This window comes from Micrasema longulum, unplaced genomic scaffold, assembly GCF_059751315.1.
Source record: "Micrasema longulum isolate JH-2025_06_02 unplaced genomic scaffold, ASM5975131v1 h1tg000049l, whole genome shotgun sequence".
In the NCBI taxonomy this organism is placed as follows: domain Eukaryota; kingdom Metazoa; phylum Arthropoda; class Insecta; order Trichoptera; family Brachycentridae; genus Micrasema; species Micrasema longulum.
In genome coordinates, this window is record NW_028277256.1 from 413,712 (window position 1) to 437,695 (window position 23,984).

Below are 23,984 nucleotides of genomic sequence, written 5' to 3' on the forward strand. Positions count from 1 at the left end.
ATGTTCAAATATGATTTTTTATCGTTTTTATGTGTCGAAGGTATTATTTTAACACAATGGCAGTTTTTTATGCATATTTTCATAATGTACGTATTTATATATATTTTGTTTACGCCGTTCCTCTCCAAAAAAGAGGTAAGCTCTTGTGCTTGGAGAGGGACTTACGCTGACAGAAATTGAACCCAGGACCTCAAGAATGGTAGACTAACACGTAAACCACTAAACAACGAGGCGGACTTATCTCTACTCGATTTCATTATTCAGGATTTTTACCTGAGAGCAACCATCGAATCGAAAATACTTATCCAATATGCTGGTTCTATTTCACACAGAACTGTAAGAATAAATATCGGTAAATAAATCAACCTGACCGTCGGCTTTTTTTTTATCAGGGATGGAATATCTTTTTAAAAGGGTTATATGGAATTGTAGGCATATAAAAGATTTTCATTTAATTGATTTAACATTTTTTATCCGCCTGAACACGTTGAAATAAAAAATAAATAGATTCTATAACTATTTCTTGTTTTCGATACAATTCGTCGTGATCGTAAAACGACGGATGTGCGAAAAATGCGACGCTGACTTTCTTGTATATTTGATCTTAAAAAGGTTATATAAAGGAGTTATGTTCCAGGTTTTAAATAAATAAAATAAATATAACTAACCTATCTACCAAATAATATATTTTTACTACAATATTTTGAGTTTGTCCAAATGTTTGTAGACAAAACTGGATTTTATCCCCTAGGCAGTCATTAAGATTAACAATTTTCAATAGAAATGGAGAGCATTTAACTCAATTCAGCCAACGACAGGTCATAAGCTCTGTTGTAATTTGTTAATCTTTATTTTTACACTTTTTAAGTTGTGACGTTTGTTTTAATTTTTTTAATTTTATTTTTATTCATACATTTTACAAAAACATACAATAATAACGTATCCTAAACTCTATCGATCTAGAGATAACACACGCGTTGACTCATGACTGCGATAACTTAAGCATGTTCATTGTGATAGCTCAAATGTTTAGCATGTTTTTAAGCACGTCGATAGTTATTTGTGATTAAGCTACAGGTCGATATAAGTGATGCCAAATGCCAAACTTACCATCTTCCTTCAGAAAAATGACAATCTCATGAAATTATTTAAAATGGTAATGCGAGAAAATTTACACATCTTTATCAGCTCTTTTAAAAGGTGATGTTTTCAACATGTAATAATTTGCGTAACTTCCATTGATATTGTAAATAATATGTAGGCATGTGGTAAAATTAAAGGTCGATGGGAAGGTTATTGTTACACTTATGTACCTAGTTTATAAATATTATGTTCTCATTTTCAACGTGGGAACCTGACATTAAAACATTTACAATAATTAGACTGCTCTAAGCATATATTTATAAAAAAATAAATTGTAACATCTGTCAACAACGCCTACATAACTATATAGCATACTGAAAGTATATGTAATTAAAATATATATAGTACTGAAAGAGATCAATTTGTATGCTCTCAATAATTATAATAGAGCAAGATCAGAAGCCGCACAGATGCAAGTCAGAATTACCCATTAATACGGCTCTGCGAACAATTTGGATCTATTTTTTTGTACATATCGGCAGTTTAGCAGCCATCTGCTTTCTATTCATTTTTTTTTTCATTCAAAATTACACTAGTTTGAATATTAATAAACTTTTTAAGGCTTTTTAGGCTATGCCCATGTCAAGCAATAATAAATAAGAATAAAAATGCATAGTAAAATTAATTAGATTAAATTATAATGTCATGTGATGCAATAGAATAAAAATCTAGAAAAAAGGGTATAAGTATTAAATAATAAAATTCCAAAGAATACAATGCAAAAAAGATAATCAATTTTTTTTTTTTTAATATAAATTATTCAAATTAAGAATCACACATAATCAAATATATAAAATAATGGTATCATTAAAATCAAAAAATGATAGTAAAATATAGTAGTATTAAAAAAACAAGAGATATCATTGAAATGAACAGAAAAAGAATGTATCTATAAAAACATAATTGAAATGATAATTGAGATATGTTTTATAGAAACCCATTGAATACTATAGTAAGAATTAGGAGCAATAAATCATATGCCAAATAATAGTACGTACTAAATTAAATAATACAAAAATACATAATGAAAAAACATAAAAATATCAAGATATATAAAAAGCAAATAAAAGTAAAAGTGTGGAAGGAAAGCAGATTTGTAAATTATTGTTGATCTCGAACTTTAAAAAAATTGACAACCTCGTCCCTATCGATGAGCATTAACTTCTAACTTATATTTACAGTCTGCATTTCGTAATGGGTTAAACAGCCATTGAGAAATATAACTTTTGTGAGTTCCCTGACATTCCATGATCAGATCGAAACAGTTTTTAGTAGTTCGTTGAAGATGTTCGGATTTGTCATGCGTACTACCAGGGTTGTTGGTAATACACGAGTATTGAGAATTATTTATAACTCGTTGGTGCAAAGTAGACTTGAGAATGGCTCGATGATTTAAGGACCGTGTGAGTTGAAGTACGTAGTTCAGAAGAAATTTCTTCGGTTTCTTTACATGAAAGAGTGCGGATATTATCCATGCCTTTATCCCACTGAGTTCCTCTAGGGTATGCTTGGTTTCAGCAGTCTGAAGACCAGAAGGAATGTGTATTTTACCACGCATTTCTTTCGATCGTTGCGCGGTATTATTGACAACCCTGAAATTATGCGGAGCATTAGTTATTATGTTCCGGATCTTAGTTAACGTCAGCATAGACTGTTTCACATTCCAAAATACAGGACCAAACCCACTAATGCTTATGCCCGTTGGAAGGGCTATCTCTATATTGAACATGGTATATGTTCAAAATATGGTATATGATTGAAGAACGGACTGTAGTCTGTTGCGAGCAATCCCCGGCTACTTTTGAACTTTTGTCGCCTCGCAATTACTAAAATGCCTATATGCACGCTAAGATACTGCGCACACCGATCTGGAAAAGCGATGGAATAACCTTTTACCGGTAAGTAATGTTCTTATCTTAATAAATACTTGTTTAAAATAGACGTCTTATAAATATGTTACCGATTCCTTATTACATATTTAAATTTTAGAATATCTAAATTTATTACATGCATGCATATTTGTTTATGTACTAAACTCTTATAATATAAACTAATAAATATTAATTAAAAATCAAACCTTACATTCGAATTTCAAATTATTATAATTTTATGAGTTTGTTTTCTTCAGTTGGTGATAAAATTATATTTTATTTATATTTCATTTATTTAAAAGTTCTTAAGTTATTTACATTATGTCGACACAAGTTCTAACTCTATGTGACTAAAGTCCTGTGTTGAGTTGGTACTCATAAAGTACTAGTACCACAAACCATCATTAAAAAATAAATAATATAAAAAATAGAATAAAGAATATTATTCATAACATAATACAAAAAAAAAAACGAAATAGCCGCACCCCCAAATTAAATCATTGAACATTATTATTGTCAGAATCTCATAATTATTTCTTTTGAATTAAAATATTAACAAAAAATATTGATATTTGTTAATGAACGGTTAATTTCAGGTTTGAAAAAATGATTATTTATATTCAAACCCACTTCGTTTTGCTATCCATTTACCGGTTTTATTTCTCTATAGAAATTATTACTCTGGTCTAGTCTAAGTAGTTTGAAGAGCCAGTTGTGCAGAAAAAAAGTTATGTTTTTTTATATGAGAAGATGTGCGATTTGGACTTGTTCAACGACTCAGCTCTCCGCTTCAAACGGACGCTGAGAATCATTTTATTTTATTTTATTGTATTTTTTATTTGATTTATTTTCAGTTCACAAACAGTGAAATATGTCATCATATTAATACAATTACAACTAATAAAATTAAATTATAATATTTTGAATAAATTTTTGTGAAATGGTACTTGTAAAATATATTAAATTGGGTTGCGGTCCCGTCTCTCGTGCCACGGACTCACGAATCAATGGTCCGAGGTTCGAACCCCACTCTACCCCAACTCCATTCCCATTTTAAAATAGTAAATTATTTACAACTCGTTGTAAATGGCCCCCAAAATTGAAATATTTGGGTAAATTATAAGAAAACAAATATTTATTTAAAAAAATTAAAAAAACTCCAAATTTCCGCAAGTGATATAGTGGTTGGCGCATTCGCTTACCATGCTGTAGTTCCCGGGTTTGATTCTTGGGAAGGTCCGCAAAACATATTTGTTTTTAAAGGTAGATTTGAAAATCCACTAAAGTATTTTATTGTCTTTGGACTGGCACCTTAAGCGTAAGACTGATCACCTTACATTTCTATAAAAAAATATCGAGATACGCTGCATTAAATTTAACAATGCAGTGTCCTATGCGCCATTTTGTGCAATTGTGCAAATAAGGGTTTAATGGTGAATGCTTCAGTTCATTTAAAAATAATGATTTGATTAACAAAAATAATACAATTTCTAAAATAAAAAATAATAACACTAAACATCTTTCACCAATTATATGTGAACACCAAGTCACAAAAGAAAAATTAAAAATTGTATATGGACCAAAATTTTGTTTTCATTATATGTTATTAAATCAGTTTATTAAAAATTACAGAATATTAATTTTATTAAAATTTAATTTAAAATAGATGCAATTTATGCAATCAAATATAATTGTATTAGTATCTCGTAGTAATTACCCTTTTTTTAAACAGTATTTTGAGTTTGTCCAAATGTTTTTAAATCCACTCCCATAACACACATAACATTCTAACCACATTCCACACACTTCATTCCCCATACCATACTCCACACATCAAACTTCATCTTGTTCTCTTTGATGAAATATTTTTAAAAATTGCTCACCAGATATGATAAATTTACGTTTGTTATTAAATTTATTTTTTAAAAAGTGATATTTCTCCATGCGTAAACTGTCTTGGCATGTTAAGAAACAATTATTTTCTGAGAATAACTACACCATTGCTTAACAATTATAATTCTTTGTAACTAAGCAAAGGTCGGGGTTCAAATCTCACTTATACCTAGCGGTCGTTAACTTTTTCTACCAATAAAATTATTTAGAAATCATTAGAAAAGAACACCTAAAGTATGCTTACAAATGAGTAGTATACAGGTTTTGCACATACAGCGAAATTAAATGACGGAATAATCAATAATAATCAAAATCTATTTTAAAATTATAATTTTAATATCCGCTTCCATCATTATAAATTCTCGGTGTGAAATAGAACCGGAATTCTGAACGAGTGCTTTTAACTCAATGCCTACTCTCAGATAAAATTCGTGAAAAGGAAATCGAGCGGCAGTATGTCGGCCGCGTACTGTAGTGGTTGGCGTGTTCGCCTGCCATGCTCGAAGTTTTGGGTTCTATTTATAAATGTTTTTTATCAAGATTTTATTTGGGCTAAATAAATAGGTATCCAATCTATTTAACCACGAGTCATAAAATGAATTGATCGATGCTTGATGCAATACATTTTAGAACCATTAACCTAATCAATAATAAAATCATTTCATTACGTATTTATTTATTATATGACACAAGTGCCTTTTACAATATAAAATATAACATTATAATGAGTTATGTTAAACGAAAATAAAAATAAAAACAATATTAAAACACGGATGCATAAAAAGAAAATAAAATTAATCGGGTTGTGGTCCCGTGGCAACTGTCTCGGACTCACGGCTCAAAGGTCCGTGGTTCGAATCCCACTCTAACTCAATCCACATTTTCTACTAGTGAGTTATTTACAACTTATGGCCCTTAAAATGATATATTTAGGTAAATCATAAAAAACAAAAATTTATTAAAAAAAAAAAAAAATATCAAGAAAAGTTTATAAACATGTATGTATGTCAGCATACAAGAGGTAAAAAAAAGTCGGTATAGTAACGTAAAATGAATTAACAGCAGAACATTTTACATTACTAACGAACGTTATAAAATAGATATAAAAATATTATTTAAATTCACAGAGGCTCGAGTTAAAAATGTCGACATGAAAAGGTACATTCATTTCCTAGTCTGTGTATACGAAAAATTATAGGTGAGTGACAAAGATAGTTCGTTTTAGATGGGTGACAATAATATAAAGTATTTTGTCTAGTTCTAAGTGTTAGTATGCTAATATTAATTAAATCCAGGAGTGCTATTGTGATCCGCTCTCGCGGCACAAAAAAACAGTTTTTCTCGTGTATTTTGTATATAAATACGTGAGATAATACGGCCGCGAGAGCGTTTTGAATACCACCCCAGGAGTGTTTAATATTTTTATTTTGTAGTCATTTTCTGACTGTTGTAAATAAACGTGATAGAAAAATATTCAACGTGCTATTTTAGAGCGGGTTCTGAATCTCGAACATCCTGATTTAGAGTCTACTACACTACCACTGGACCATAATCAGTATTTTATTATTTATGCGAGTATAGATTATGCTACAGCGCTATATTAATAATTGAATCCAATCTTTATTGTTATAAATTACTGTTTAAATGTTTCCTATTTAGATTACTACACTTTAATTTAGAAGTGGTAAACTAGCCGGAAACAATCGTAAATTATTTCTTGCGATAGAAAAGAACCTATAAGGAACCTAACCTAAAACGTCATTTGCAGTTGGCTTGGGCGGGAAAATATGCGGAGACAAGTGCTATGTGAACGTGACCATAGACTATGAACGGAGTAAAAATTCAAAAACCAGTTTACTCACAATTACTGCTGGCCCCACTCCTTTGGAACTTCCTCACGAAAAGTCTAGTTGGCCGAGCAGCTTTAGTCGTAGCCTCGGCTTCAGTCGTGCTCGCGTCGCCAGTGAGGGAAGATGGCGTCGTTCTTCTCCTCTCGAACGTCGGTCTCTTCCGCAGCGAGGAAAATCTGTTTCCCGGGGTGGTTGTGGGATCCGTGGTCGATACGTTGCTTGGCACCGTAGTCGATGTGCTACGCCTGGATTGATCCACCTTAAAGTTTATTCGGTTGGAAGGCCTGCGCGAGAAGAAGTTTGGTCTGGCGGTAACTGAAGATTCGGTTTTCAAATCTGCACCAGAAGCGATCGTATTATCGGAGGATGGAACTTCTGTGACAGGTTGGATTGTTGTCGCCATCTGAGGAAAAAAGAAAATATGGTATGAAAAAATGTTTTTAATATTCTCCCCTGTTAGTTACATTTGAAATACATTAAAAACGTAAAAAGTACAATAGATTAGGTGCATTTATAATTATTATGTACTTTTCAGGCTTAATGACGCATTAGGGAATTGTTTTGTGTTATTGTTTCAATCATTTTACTAGCGTATATAATTACTTACTTAATTATGAGTTTTTTTTGTTGATTTATTGTTAATATATTAAGATAATAAATATATAAAGGTAGCAAGTTATCATTTACAAACAAAATCATGCATATATTGGGTAAATAAACAAAAGCAATTTGTAAGTGCTTCGATATTTTAAATAACGTAAAATAGACAAAAATATTAAAAATAAATAATGGGGTATTTTTATTTATGTATTTGTTGAAAACAACTTTTTAAATTGTATCATTTGTTTTTAAATACGCGGTGATTTGACTAAAAAAATAATATGATCATTAAATCGATAATATTTTTAAATCATTATTAGATACGTTTAGATTTAAGATAAATAAATAAATGTAATAAAACTATATGTTTAAATATCTGAAAATTATGAAAATAATAATGAGTCAGTAGTATATAATTAATACTAAGTATTTCTATTAATTTTTGTGTTTCCATCACATAACCGAGAAAGCAGTAGATAGATTTTTTAAAATGGAAAATACTATTATTTGGAAAATAGAAAATTAAATTATAATATTTGGAATAAATTTTTGTAAAAGGGTATTTAAAAATTGAATTGAATTGGGTTGTGGTCCTGTGTCTAGTGTCACGGACTCACGAATCAAAGGTCCGAGGTTCGAACCCCAGTCTAACCCAACTCCATTTCCATTTCCTAATAGTGAGTTATTTACAACTCGTTGTTAATGGCCAAATATTTCTTTTAGTTTTTTTTTTTTTAAATTGGTACACGAATTATATTGAATTGTTTGGTGTATTTTATTTATCGCTTAAATTAAATTTACTCCGTACGAATGGGTCCGGGCGGATTGAAAATACAGTTCTGTGTGTATATTAGAATTAGAATCCTGGACGATTGTTTTCGACTCGATAGCTGCTCTCAGGTGAAAATCTAGAAAAAGGAAATCAAGTGGAGAAATTTTCGCAACGTGATATAGCGATTGGCGTATTCGCCTACTATGCTTGAGTTCCCGGGTTCGATTCTTGGGAAGGTCCGTATAAAATATTTGTTTTTAAAGGTGGATTTGAAAATCCACTAAAGTATTTCATTGTCCTTGGACTGGCACCTAAAGCGTAAGACTGATAACCTTACATTTTTGTAACAAATTATCGAGATACACTGCATTGAATTATACAATGCAGTGCCTTTTGCGCCATTATGTGAAAATGAGGGTTGAATGATTAATGTTTCAGTTAATTTAAAAATAATGATTTGACCAACAAAAACAATATCTACCGTTAGCTAAGACACTTGACTCGCGCATGGAAGGTACCGGGTTCGATTTCCGGTGAGAACGCAAAATTACAAGTGGTTTTTTTTCAAGCCAGGGTGTTTTTTGTTTTAATCTACCACTGAATCGGGCCCCCCGGCCTGTTGTAGTTTTTTTTAAAAAATTATATAATGAGTACGCTTTTTTTACTATATTGTCTCATTTGAACGTCTTTTGTTATAAAGAATAACCCACTAAGCCTCTATTTTAGAGGCTTGTCAGCAGGCGGGAAAGAGAGAATATGTTATGAAAAATATACCACTATACTACAACTCCCAGACTATATGAGAAAAGATTTTTTCTTGCAACTGGCGGGAATTGAACCCGCTCCGCCAGTTTACAGTTAGCCGTTTAACCAACTGCGCCACGGTGTCTGACATAAAGTATTTCTACTTACTTTGATATTGAGACACTAAATGTTTGATATGCTATTTTAGCGATGCATGCACAGAGCTATTATCGTATCAGTTGAGCCATATAACATTAGTGTGTAAATCTATGCAAATGATTTTGAATAATGGTAACTTAAGAGTGTGTGGGACACTTCAGAAGTAGGCGTCAAGAAGTGGCTTTAAATATCAACTAACACTTAGATTAAACATATTTATTTATTTCGCAAACAGATGTAGCGTAATCACACCTCGCACATGTCCTAAAATGGCGACCGGTAAACAAAATCCGGTTTGTATTGTATTGATAGTGAAAGCGAAGATTTGTATAATAAATTAATGTCGTCAGCGGTGGATTATGTTTGAATAAAATATTACATCGGATATTTACGTCAAAAAACATATTTTTGTTAATGATGAAACTTTAGATTATTGACCGTTTTATGAATTCCTCGCTTGGAATATTGCAGTGAGGATTTCAAATCGATCATAAAATATTTAAGGTTTAAAACTTTAAAGTATACAATAAAATGAATAAATGGGATAATAAAGTCTTTCATTTATGAAATAAAATATGTTTTTTGTTCAAAATTTATCTAGTATACGTACTTTATCATGTCGCAAATTAGATTCCCTATAAACTAGTTGTATCTTTTTTCATATTAATTTTGTGAAATTTAAAATCAATTTATTTCAAAAGTAAAACTAAATTTTGCAAAAGACTTGACTCGTTTTGTGAATGAAAAAAATATGAGGTATTTGATTTTTCTTTATTTTTATTTGATGTTTAAGGGAAGGTATTTAATGTCGAGAAAAACAGTGCATATATTATTTTATAAATACATATAAAAAAACCTGATTATCTAATCCATTTTATGCTTTCGCAACTATTATTCTAGAGACCTTGCAATCCTTTTTTAGGTGAAACATGTTTTAAACCATTCAAATTAATAAGTGAATTTTCATTTTTTTATATTTTAAAATTTTCTTTTTAATCACATTAATGTAGTTTATTACACATTATTTGAGACCCAACTCCATAATTGATCAATAAAATAAAATGATTAAATGAAGATCATGGCGTTTTTAGATGTCGCAAAGAAGCTAACAAATGAAAAAGATTAATAAGTTTATTTATGTTCTAATGTAAAATGTAAAATGCATTTTTCGTATTATTTGAAATGCGAAAAATAATAATGTCTTTGAAATTCCTCTCTGTTCGTCGTGAAAACGTCTCCTACAGTTGGAAATAGTTGCTTAAGCATGTTTGTACAAAAGACTCCATAATTATATCCCATTACGGAGTACAAGACTTGTCTTCATTCTCACAATATGATTATATTATCCACTGCGACCAATCAACCTTGGGAAAAATAAAAGGCTTATGCGACCATCTGCAAGAAAAGAAAAATGCGAACGATTTCTTGTGAACGAGATGGTTTAATTTTGCAAGAAAAGATAATACAATAACGCTATTTTTTGTTATCTTTCAAGGTATTCTGGTTAATCTGTCATTCATAAATAATTTTGTAATAAATAAAAAAAGAATATTCAAATATATACAAATAGTTCAATTCAAAACTTGTGCATAAAATGTAAATTGAAGATACAAAATTATGGCAATCAACTAATATAGTTAAAAATCTTCTGTTGAGTCGTGTGCTCTCGGCTCAGAACATTTCAGTGAGAAAATGTTAAAAAAAAAATTATTTTATTTTATTATTTTAAGTAGGAGTTTTATAACGAAAATTTTAGCTTATTTTCTAAAGTTTATTTAGTAGTGCTGTGCTGTTTATCGTTTATTTGATATTATGTCTATAAAAAATAATTAACTCTCAGTATTTTAAAATCATGATTTAACGCCATAAAAAATGTAGGTACTGATTTAAAGCATCGAAATTATCATTTTCCCAATAAAACAAAATTAGAAGGTAAATTAGTATTACAAATAAAATTGATTGCCAAAATCGGTACAGACTAGAAAAATCATATACCAACGCAATGAAACATTATAAATTTTACGAATATTAAAGAAAATAATTGACGTGATTGCTTAAATGTGTTGGAATTTGGTATATTTTAATTTAATTTAGAATACAGTAAAAAATAAACTTAGTATTTTTTTTTACTTTAGCTAATATATGAAATACGAGTATATTTTATTTTACAGTTCTCCTCACCAGGAAAACCTGTTCTAATAAGGACTGTTTAGTGTGCAATTAAAAAAAAAATGTTTTACATGTCATTCAAATGTTTTTTTAAAATTTTATTCTATCCTAATTTTCTTCAGTCAGATTTTAATTTATCTTTTGAAATATTGTTTGATATCAATCAACCTTATGTAGATTAAAAGAATGTAAATGAAAGAAGGTAAAAGAATGTAAATAATACAATATTTTGATTGTTTTTTTTTTTTCATTTCAGATCGAGCTTGGAGACATCCGTCACACGAAGACACCAAATCAATATTTTAATCTGTAATTTATGAAGAATTAAATTTTACGAGAGGAGGGGCGTGACTGTGTAATTATTTTAACGTATCCCGAACTCATTATTTCACTTGTTTAAATCTAACCCAATACCTTAAATTGCATTGATAATCCATTAAAAATTATGTAAAATTCATCTAATCTTATTTTTTACTATTTATAAGATAGCTCTTTCATTAATTTTACTATCAAACGACAGCGGAATGAAGAAACTCGTCTTACCTTTAAACGAAATATTTATTGTGAAATTACTCATCTTTAATTTCCAAAAAAGTAATTCAAAAGCTTAACCATAAAATAAATATAAATAAAAACAAAAAAATAGATATTTTTAAAAGAAATAATAAGGGTTCAAGGCGAAAGCTGGCTAATTGCATTTTTTCAATGTTCAATATATTAATGACATTTTGTTCTCCTGAATGAGTTCAATATAATGAAATATTAAAAACTAACAAAATATGACTTCTTGTATTATAAATTGTAGGAAAAACATGTGGAGTCACGGCTGGAAAAAACCCAGTCAAAAATGCGATGATTGGTTCAATAAGTTTGTTTTTTATGGTAATAAAATAAAAATCTTCTTTTACATTTGACCTAAAGAAATGGAAACCAAAAAAAACATAAATTAGAGCTAAACGCCCAATATATTACAATGCCTTACAACTTAAGTCTCACGTTCTATAGATATAAAAAAAAAACATTTGTTTATTTTTGGTTACCAAAATTTATCGCATAAATAAAAAGACAGTTTATTTTTAAAATATTAGAAATAAACACTTGGAAACCATTTTGACAAAAAATCTTTTAGGTATCGATTAATATATTCTGGCTGTCAATAATATACGTACGTGAGTTTGCAGAAATGATACCTTTAATTAGATGGATTATTCTAAAGCCAAGGTTATAAGATGTCGTTTAATTAATTCTTAAAATCAAATATGCAAATAATTCAGCATATCATCGCATAGAGTAGGGTCTGATTTTCATTTCAATAGAGGCTCTTAGTTATGCGCATACGAAAGATACGCCGCGCCGCTTGATTCGACCAAGTAGAAATCTCAAAGGTTATGACACAAACAAGGCGGATTATGTACATAATCAAGTACTTTTATAATTTGATGAAACAACCAGTGGGTGGGTATGCATATTTCTCGTGGAATAAAGCCTGCACGAAGGAATGTATGAGTTTTTGTAATAAAGCCTTCAACTCAAAGTTTACTAAATTGTACATGAATAAGCAAGGCTGTTTATTTACTTTAAAGAAAATTTTATCACATTGGAAAGGTATATGTGATCTTCTGATAATTTGTATTATGCAAATACTGTGTGTGGTTAGCACGGACAAATGTTCTACCAGAAAGCTAGAGAAATGTTAGAGCGTCACTGGAAGGAATGCATACAAGTCCAGGGGAGTATTTCGAAAAATGCGGTACAAAAACTTTTCTCATAGACTTAAATAAGCCAGGGATGGAGCATATCAATCAACTCTTGTATATATAATAGTTAAATGGTTAAACATGAAAAATTACAAAGTTCTACCTTGTTTATTAAATAAATCATAAAAAAGAGACTCATTAGGCATACTGTTTTAAAAAACTTGTTTTATCGGTAGCTATAGCGCATGCGGATAAGTTATGACTACATATAAAAACGACAATTAAAAATTAAACACTAATTAGACATTTATCGTTTTCAACGCCTTTTATAAAATAATGTTGTTGTGTCACCATAAATAACTATTGATTATTACATAATATGTCTTGAAGCATCAAAAGGAAATTCTAAAAACATAAATCTATACATCATGCATTAATAAAGTATTATTCACTTTTTTTTAAAATCCTTATTTTCACTAAACAATCATCCAATATTTAACTAATAAAACTTATTTTGAATTGAAAAAAAGTTTCAACCGCTTTTATCTGATGAAAAATATACGAAAATAAAAAAAAGACTTTTTCAAGAAATATGATTCAATATGTATTATAATACATAATACTTAATTAGAAAATTAAGCGTATTTTAGACATTTCGTAGAATCTTTAAATAGAAATTTAGAATTTGGTAGAATCTCACCTACGGCGGCCTCCGTGGTATAGTGGTCAAGACGCTTGACTCACGCACGGAAGGTTCCGGGTTCGATTCCCGGTGAGAACACAAAAATTAAAATGTGAATTTTCTCAAGCCTGGGCTCTGTGATGTAATTCACCACTGTAATTAGGCCTTCTGGCCTGTTGTGGTGCAAAAAAAATGTAAAAAAAAAAAATTACTGATAATAAAAACAGGTGCACGAACTTGCGAAATGTGGAAAATGGACTCACTATTATAAAATGGGAACAAGCTGTGGTAAAGTGGAGTTCGAACCTCGGACTTAGGTCTGTGACTGTGTGTTAGAGTTACGACCCGTAAATATGAAATATTTGACAACAATATTTTGAGTTTGTCCAAATTTTTGTAGACAAGGACTGGATTCAACTCCCTGGGGGGCTGTTTATATTAACATATTACAACAGAGATGAAGAACATTTAAGAAAAGGTAATATAGAAGTCTAGGCATCTACAGGGCTTATGACCTGTCAATAGCTGGTTTAAGTGGCCACTTTACACACTGTGTAACATTCACCATTCTGCCTATATTTGAACATCTATATTCCTTCAATTCTTTCATCTGTTGATGTTTGTGAAGTTAAAGAGCTGAAACCTTTATTTATGCAGGTGAGATTCATCTAATTGAAGGTTCAAATATAGGCAGAATGGTGAATGTTACACGGTGTGTAAAGTGGCCACTTAAACCAGCCATTGACAGGTCATAAGCCCTGTAGATGCCTAGACTTCTATATTACCTTTTCTTAAATGTTTTTCATCTCTGTTGTAATATGTTAATGAAATATTTGGGTAAATTATAAGAACGCAAACATTTTTATTTTTAAATACGAATATTAAAACATCAGAAGAATGGTGAGTTGGTATGTAAAGGGATCACTAAAACGATTGATTGACGTATTCAGCCTTTTAAATGAAAAAAAATTCTACGAATTTTGTTTATTTACCGGTATTTACTATGGCTCCTTACTTACAAACCTGGTATTAAGTTACGCCTAGGAATAGTAATAAAATAAGGAGAGAAATACCATCCTTATTCTACCACTGTTATAAGGATGGTATTTCCATCCGTATTTTAATACTATCCTTAGGCGTAACTTTATGTTAAGTTTATAAATATTTTTAGGCTTTTATAGGCCAATTATATTTTTATTTCAGGTAAAAAATACAGTTCTATGTATAAAATAGAACTAGAATCTTGGACGAGTGCTTTGGACTCGATTATTCTCAGATAAAATTCCTGAATGAGTAAGCGAAATTCCGCCTCGTTGTGTAGTGTTAGGCGCGTTCGCCTGCCGTGGTTGAGGTCTCGGGTTCGACTCCTGGGAACGTTGACATAAAATATACATCATCATCATAACTTTTCTGCACCTAATGGTGCATAGGGCACTGCATTGGTACACCAATTGCAGCGTATCTTGATATTTTTTGTTACTTGAAGGTGATTTGATCAATCTTACGCTTCAGGTATCAGTCCAGGGACAATATATATAATTGGATATTTTATATAGCGCCGTTTTTGTAAAAAACTACCTCAAGGGCGCTGTAAAATAAATAAATATCCCGGCACGTCTTGCAGCTACAGAGCGCATGGACAATAAGAAATCTAGCCCCTGTTTAGACTTTTTATATATATTTTTTTGACAATGAAGTTTGGAGTTTAGTTAGAGAAAAACAAATTTAGAAAAATAGAAGTCTTGCAGTTACTGAGCGCGTGGACGGTTGGAATTCTAGACCCCATTTACTAAATTTGGAAATTTGATAGTTGATAAAATTTACCTATTGAAGCTAAATTACTGTATATTTTAGTGTAAAACCACCCTTTCAACTTAATATTTCATATCAACCATGTCGAGAATCGAACCCTAGACCTCTTGCATGGTAGGCAAACACGCTGACCATTACATCATGAGGTCGACATTGATTATAATAAAAAGCAATATTTTGTGTTCCTAGACTGGCACCTGAAGCGCTAGGATGATAACTTATTTATGGAACAGATGATCGATATATTTATGTAGTACGCTATGCACCATCGGGTGCAAACAGGGGGTATGACGATGGTAATTTAATTATAATTCCTCATAATAAAAAATAAAAAAATCACCTCGAATGGGTACCATTAATGTCTACACGTGGTTATGACATAAAAAATGCTTCATCAATACGTATCGGCTATTCAAATTATCCATGTTTAATTCGTCGATAAATTATCGCGGCAAAGTAGTCATTTCAATTAAATAAGAGCCAGAATGCTTGGCGAATATTTTTCGCAACGATTGCCTTTTCGAGTCTCTCTTTCGACACAAATCGATCGATAGTTCGTTAATAATATAGCGACCTTGGTATTTGTTACTCAACAAAATGCCCGTAAGATTATATTAATGTTTCAATATCAAACATGTAATATTAAAAATCGATTTTTACAATAACTCAATTATAATAAAATTACGTCGTACTACAATTTGAGTCACTAAATTTGTAACAGAATGAGGAATTTTTGAGCTTTCTGAAATTCACATTATTTTTCGTCAATCTCGTAGTGATCTTGGGTTTGATTCTTAACAAGGTTGATACGAAATATTTATTAAAGATTAACATATTACAACAGAGATGAAGAACATTTAAAGAAGGTAATATAGAAGTCAAGGCATCTACAGGGCTTATGACCTGTCAGTGGCTGGTTTAAGTGGCCACTTTACACACTGTGTAACATTCACCACTCTGCCCATATTTGAACATCTTTATTACTTCAATTCTCTCATCTGTTGATGTTTGTGAAGTTAAAGAGCTGAAACCTTTATTTATGCGGGTGGGATTCATATAATTGAATTATTTCACCTACATACTAGGCAACGCCTAAAATTTTTATTTTTTCAATTTCAGTACTTCTTCATGGACCAGGTGGATTTATCAACAATATTTTGAGTTCATCCAAATTTTTGTAGACAAGGACTGAATTCAACTCCCTGGGGAGCTGTTAGTTAAATATGGGCAGAATGGGGAATGTTACACAGTGTGTAAAGTGGCCACTTAAACCAGCCAATGACAGGTCATAAGCCCTGTAGATGCCTTGACTTCTATATTACCTTCTTTAAAATGTTCTTCATATCTGTTGTAATATGTTAATGTTAACAGCTCCCCAGGGAGTTGAATCCAGTCCTTATCTACATAAATTTGGACAAACCCAAAATATTGTTTATTAAAGGTGTTTTAATACCAGTAGTGAACGGTGATTTTGTTTACAGGTAAGCTACAAAAAATGTTTATAAATTTGTACCTACATAGCACATAATACAAAAACATATTAAAAATTGTATTGAAAAAAAATATTAAAGGGGGTCCATCTCTTATAAATAAAAACGTTTTTTTTTTAATATGGCTGTGTCATTATGTCGCTTACGTCCTTTTTATAAATCTTTTGAAAAAAAAAAATATTCGATTGTCATTACATTATTTTAACTATTAAAAAATAAAACAACCAAAATCGATCCGGTTTTTTTTCATTAAAAAAAACACGTGATTATTTATCGATAAAATTGAAAAAACTTTCAATTTTATATATTTGTGTTCTTACTTTGTTCTTCTAATAAAAAAAGCGGCACAAATTTTCTATGCACCGATCATTATAACTAATTTGTCAGACCGTGCAGAAATAATTAACCTGGCGAAAATATATGAGGGAACTAACATTACAGAGTTATGACCGTAATACGTGAATCAGGAAACTAATTAAGAGAATGATTAGAAATTCACAGAATTCTTAACAAGAAACATGAAAAAAAAATTTTTTTTAGGCCAATCGACAGAATTACAAAAGCCATTATGGATTGGGTTTAAAGATTTGTGTATTTGTTGTAAACATATGTTGTGGTCGATTTTTACAAATTTTAAAATGAGCAATAGTAAAACAAAATTATTAAAATTATACGTCATTCGAAAGAAAATTTTTGTTCTATAAGATGCGGTGTATGTTTTTACGTTACGCATATTATTTGATTTGATTATGAGCCTTCAAAATAAAACATGAGTAGACGAAAGCGAGCATGCGAGATCTCTTTCTGTTCGCGTTCAATCGAGAAAATAAAGCTGCTCGCGATATTTGCGTAGTGTTCGGTGAAGATCATATAAATTATTGACTTATTGGTCAACAATAATGAAGGAGAATACATTATTGTCTAATTAGTTGTATTTTTTTTGTTATTGTGTCCATTTGTTCTCTTCATTTGAAAAAAAACAATACATTATGTGAACTCAACCCAATACATTATGTGAACTTAACACAAACAATCTCAGATATTACCTAAAATATTAATTAGGTAATTAGCTAATTATTTTTAAGGACATTCTTCAAAATCTTGGCAGCTGCCGCTTGTGTCGTTTCAATCATACCGAGTTAAATATAAAGTATGTAAATATATATATATTGTATAAATGATTGCATGTGTATCGTGATTTGCGGTCTGTTTTTTTTTCAAAGTGTTTAGGGCAACGTTATATTAGCCATAAATTCTAGCATGTATATTATGAATGACGTGCTTATTTTTTCACATAATATTCCCCGATTAAAACTCTGACCAGTATTCTATTCCATAAAATACAGCCATTATATCATAAAGATAAACGAATTTTGTAATGAAAAATATGCTATTTTGATTTTTTAGTTCCATATTTTTTTGTAGGATTATCGTATTTTCATATATTATTCAATTTTGTATTCATTATCTTTAGACATCTCTAGTAAAAAACATCCTGTATTTTATATTTGAAAAATAGATAATGCTGTCTACCTCAACAGGTATTTACTATATCTAGTGAGAATAGACGGTGCCTTATATTTTTGCTTTTTTTGTGATTTAGCTTATTTGAATATTTTTCAAATAAGTTCTTCCTTGTTCATGGTTTTGCAAACATATCATAATAAAACTTTGCTTTACTTATAATAAACGGCATTTGGCGTCGATTTTTTGGGCACTGAACTGAATTGGTATGAAATTAAATTTTAAAACGAGCTGTTTTTTTACTCGCGAAAAACGACATCGTTTATGCAAAAAGCGAGGATTGGAAACGTCTGTTATACAGTTATTTTTATAAAATATAGAAATCAAAAAAGCAAAAAAATAATAATTGTAAGTTTGTAAGAAGCTGATCTGTCCACTAAAGAACTTAAAAATTATCTTATTCCCTACCATCAAATATTAATTCTCCATTTTAAACTAATAATACTGGAAATCTGTCAAAATATCACACATATATAGTCCCTTGATAAAATAAATCTGGCAGATATCAAATATATTGTAATGATTGCGGTTCAATCTACACTGGAAAAAAAAATATAATAAAAAGAACACTAAAAGCGCCTAAATAATAATATTTTTTCTGAATTTGCAAACCATCTAATAAAAAATAATGATCAATAATATTTTGAGTTTGTCCAAATTTCTGTAGACAAGAACTGGATTCAACTCCAAGGAGAGCTGTTTATATTAACATATAACAACAGAGATGAAGAACATTTAAGAGAAGGTAATGCTCTTTAACTTCACAAACATCAACAGATGAGAGAATTGAAGGAATATAGAGGTTCAAATATAGGCAGAATGGTGAATGTTACGCAGTGTGTAAAGTGGTCACTTAAACCAGCCAGTGACAGGTCATAAGCTCTGTAGATGCCTAGACTTCTATATTACCTTTTCTTAAATGTTCTTCATCTCTATTGTAATATGTTAAAAATAATGATCTTTTTAATAAAATAAAAGTTCTTCATGTCACAAATAAAATATTCAAAATAGACAACTTGGAAATCTTAGAAATAAAAAAAGCTATTCATAATAAGAAAAAAATAATAAATACCAAATAAACAATATCTCTAATATTTAAAGCATTGACTTTGTCAACAATGTTTGATTATGTCCAAATGCTTGCAGACTGGCTGGATTTCCTCCCTAGGGAGTTGTTCATATTTAAATTTATTTCAACAGAGAGGGAAAACAGAGAGGGAGGTGATAAAGGTTTCAGCTCTTTCACTTCACAAAAGTCAACAGATGGAAGAGTTGAGGAAATGTGGATGTTCAAACATGGGCAGAATGGTGAATGTTACACAGTGTGTAAAGTGGCCACTTAAACCAGCCAATGACAGGTCATAAGCCCTGTAAATGCCTAGACTTCCATATTCCCTTCTCGAAAACTTTTTCCCTCTCTGTTGAAATAAATTTAAACATTGACTTTGTGGTCAAACATTTTCCTAAATCTTATTAAATATTTGTATTTAGCCACTTACCGACTTTTCTATGTCTACCAGTTTCGAGACGTACCCGTCTATTCGTCAAGACATCAATTAAGCCAACATGCAAACCCCTCTACCTTTTTCAACTATTTCTCAATCAACGTATAATATTTTTATAATTTAATCAGTGCATGTTTGTCCTAATCAGTGCATGTGCTTATTAAAATGCATGTCGTGTTGGTTTTATATTTTTGTGCAACAACTGTGGTGATAATGTATAGTGGGTTTTGCATGTTGGTTTGCATGTTGGTTTAATTGATGTCCTGACGAAGAGACGGGTACGTCTCGAAACCGGTAGACATAGAAAAGTCGATAAGTGGTTTTATACAAATATTTAATAACATTTAGTAAACAATATTTCCTTTAGTCCACTAATGTCTAGTTTTAAAGATCGTATCTATCTCACTTCACACATCCTATCTTAACAGGAACAACGTGACAAAAAGACATGAGTTATTAGCTCTTTATGTTTTGATGTATCATTAGTAATAACTGTTAAAATAAAAAAGGGGATACGATTCATTAATTATCCCTTGATAAAGAAGCATAAAAAAAAGAAAAAATCAGTTGAAAACAATATTGTTTTATATTTATTTCAGGAATTTTAGTAATTAAAAATATAATTTGTTGCAACAGAGAGGGAAAACATTTATGTGAAGGGAGAATTCCTTCTCTTAAATGTTTTCCCTCTCTGTTGCAACAAATTAAGATCTAAATAACTCCGTAGGGAGGAAATTCAGCCAGTCTGCAAACATTTCGACATACTCAAAACATTGTTGAACTGGTAAAAGAAGAAGTATAAAAATTGGAAAATTGTTTTCAGGCGTCGCCCAGTAAGTGAATTGATACATGATTAAGGTTTCAGCTCATTTACTTCACAAAAGTCAACAGATGGAATATTTGAGAAAATGTGGATGTTAAAACATAGGCAGAATGGTAAATGTTACACAGTGTGTAAAGTGGCCACTTAAATCAGCCAACGACAGGTCATGAGCCCTGTACATGCCTAGACTTCCATATTTCTTTCTCAAAAATGTTGTTCCTTCCGGTTGCAACAAATTTAGATCTAAATAACTCCCATGGAAGGAAATCCAGCCAGTCTGCAAACATTTGGCCTTGACTGAACACTGTTGAATTAAAAATATACTTATAGGAATTACAAGATTTTTAGACAAAACGTTGGATTGAATTTTAAGCATTTGAATTAAATACATTTCTGTTTGTGAAATTAAACCAGATTTTAGGACAAGTTTTTTCGAGTCGATTCCTAATCTCAGGTAGAAATCCCGAAAAAGGACATTTAAAAGTTCGCCTTCCATGCTCGAGGTCCCGGATTAGATTCCTGGGAGAGTTGGCGTGAAATATTCATTTTGAAAGGTGGTTTTACACTGAAATATTTTATTGTCTGGCGCCTAAATCGTAAGACTGGTCACGTAAAATTAATGTTACATATGATAAATATTCGCTGCATTTGATGTACAATTGAATATCAGTCCATAATTAGGTTATTGGTAAATTTATTAAGATAACATAAAAATTAAGATCGTGATTTTAATTTTGATATTAGTACGATAGACCTTGATTACGCGATTCGGTAGGAGTTGTTCAATTATTTATTTGCAATATTCGTTGCGATACCCAATGGGCTAATTATACCTATATGATCTGACTAATAATAGAGTAGGCATGTAAATAAATATTTGTGGTTAACAAGTCATTCATTAATCATCATAAGAGTGGTAGTCCTTGGAACCCCACGTGTATCATGATCACAACCTTGTTTGATGATAATTTGAATATTGATATGCTTGAATTTATATTTAAGTACATTTGATGATAAGTTGAATATTGTTATTTTTTCATGAATATTTAAGTACTACCTACAACGAAAATATGTAGAACATCTCTGTGCCATGGTAGAGACTATCGAAGTTGAAATATTTACAGTGTCCTGATTACAATGGAATGTTATCAGAGTTATGGGAAATTATCTCAAATTAAATCGAATTTTCAGTACAAAAATTTATGGATTAGCATATAATATTAGAGTATCTTTAGCTTTCTTTATTAAAAATATTTCTAAAATAAACATACATTTATATTTATTTTCAAACAGAACATGCGATATTACTTTATATAATCATTGATTAATTAATTAATAATTCATTAAGTAGTTATTTATATTTTGAATATTCTCTTAATCTGTCTTCATAGGAGAAACGTAGAACTGAGATGGACCTTATATGTAAATATATAGATTGAATATATATATTTTTTTAAATAAATACACAGTTGTAGGTAAAACTGTTAACTTCTCATTCTAATCGGGGTCGTATGATATGACATTGGCTGGTTTGAGTGACTGTTCAACAATTACAATTCCTTAACGTCTTTTATCTGCCGATTTCTATTGAATAATCTTTACAAATAATCATAATAATTCAATTTGAAGATGTTAAATCTGTATTAAATACCAAAGAATAAATTAATAGTCTTTCATAACGGGATCGTACAAGTAAATAAACACAATGTTTGCTACCGATCGTGTAATTATTGCATGGTTACAAGGAAAATTGACAATATCCGACCTACGCTATCTATACAAATGACCAAACTCTCATTGTAAGGCAGGCAATTAAAGCAGTAATGTTCAATTCATCTCAAATCGAGATTAATTGAAGTAAAATTTTAGCTAACTAGATCTTTACTTATTAAAAGTGTTTTAAGTAGGTCGACCTAATAAAGCTCAGCCAAAATCAAGTGAGAGTTATCACTAGAGCCCGCCCAGGGCACTGCAGATTAAATAAACACCTTGCTAGAATTTCCGTATTAAGGTTCTTCAGTGAAGATGAAGAAACACATATACACATTCAATGTGAATGTTTTTTTTTTCTTTTAAAAGAAGCCTCACCCTCGGGGGTCTACCATAAACCTGACAATGTTACGGAGCTTGCCTCCTATCTAATAGCCCTATACACTACGGATTTGAGTCTGGAAGGAGGGCCTTTCACGCAATAGCCAGGCTTTTTATAGACCTGGGCTGGTATTTTGAACAGAATTGCGCGCGAAGAGACTGCTCGGTAAGCGTGTATATAGTACATAAATACTCGTCAAAAATTCGTTTTCTACGCGCGCTTTTGCGTTCAGAATACCATTCCAGGGCTTAGAGGACGAGAAATATTCACGGGGATCCGTCACAATAGATCTTTAAAAGTCACAGTTACGTCAATAGCTTGCATAGCACTGACTCCCACTTCTAAAAAAATAATAAAAATGAGCAAGTTCGACAGGAAGACCTTGTATTTAAAATGGATGATTGTGTGATTTTAGGGATACAAAATAACTAAAATTGGTGTGGGTAAGATTCATCTGAATAATTTTACTTGTTAAGAAACGCCTGAAAATACTTCAATTAGTCATCATCATACATGGCTTCAAAAGTCTTGAATTAACAGGTTTTAACAACGGCTTTTACATAATTAAATATTTGAAGGTGACATTTAAAAGAAAAAATACTCACAATGATATTGGTATGTTAGGAATGCAGATCTGGTATAAAAAACGATATGATCCAATCGCCATAACATCTATGAATATTTGTTATTTTATATTACAACATCTTAAGAATTGAAACATTATACGATTAACCTACTGTTTCAAACGCTAAATCTCGATCATGTAAATACAAGTATTGAATTATGTATTGCTAGAGATTTGTTGATTGTTATTTTCCAACATTTTCATAAAATAACTTGTTCATTCACACTTTATTCACTAAATATGTTCAAACCTAAAATATCCAAATAATACTTATTATTTCAGTTTTCTTTCTTATTTTTTGCGTTAAATTCCGAGTTTGTATTTTTTTATGTGTAAGTAAAAAACTACAAACGGCTCATAAAGTTGTTATATTATGTGTAAATATTTGTTGTAAAAATTTGTTTTCTTAATAAAAAAAAAATCTTACGGAGGTATTACATTTTATGTACTTTTCAAACCGTATATTATTTTTGTACTGGTATTCTTATATAAATCGTTTTGTAATACAAAATAAGGTTTGTCCAATCCGTATC

General features: G+C 30.5%; 1 protein-coding gene and 1 long non-coding RNA gene across 2 annotated transcripts in view; one reads left to right on the forward strand and one right to left on the reverse strand.

Annotated features, from left to right (window-relative positions):
- Cht6 (Chitinase 6) overlaps positions 1 to 23,984 on the reverse strand; it is a 224,199-nt gene that overhangs the window by 26,721 nt on the left and 173,494 nt on the right. The window contains exon 20 of the mRNA XM_088229146.1: positions 6,770 to 7,160. Coding sequence (XP_088085272.1) covers positions 6,770 to 7,160 — 391 coding nt within the window. The remainder of the gene's footprint in view (positions 1 to 6,769; positions 7,161 to 23,984) is intronic.
- Positions 7,040 to 11,658, forward strand: LOC148285180 (uncharacterized). The gene is made up of 2 exons (XR_015822738.1): positions 7,040 to 7,181; positions 11,458 to 11,658. It is a non-coding gene; the product is annotated as an uncharacterized LOC148285180 (long non-coding RNA).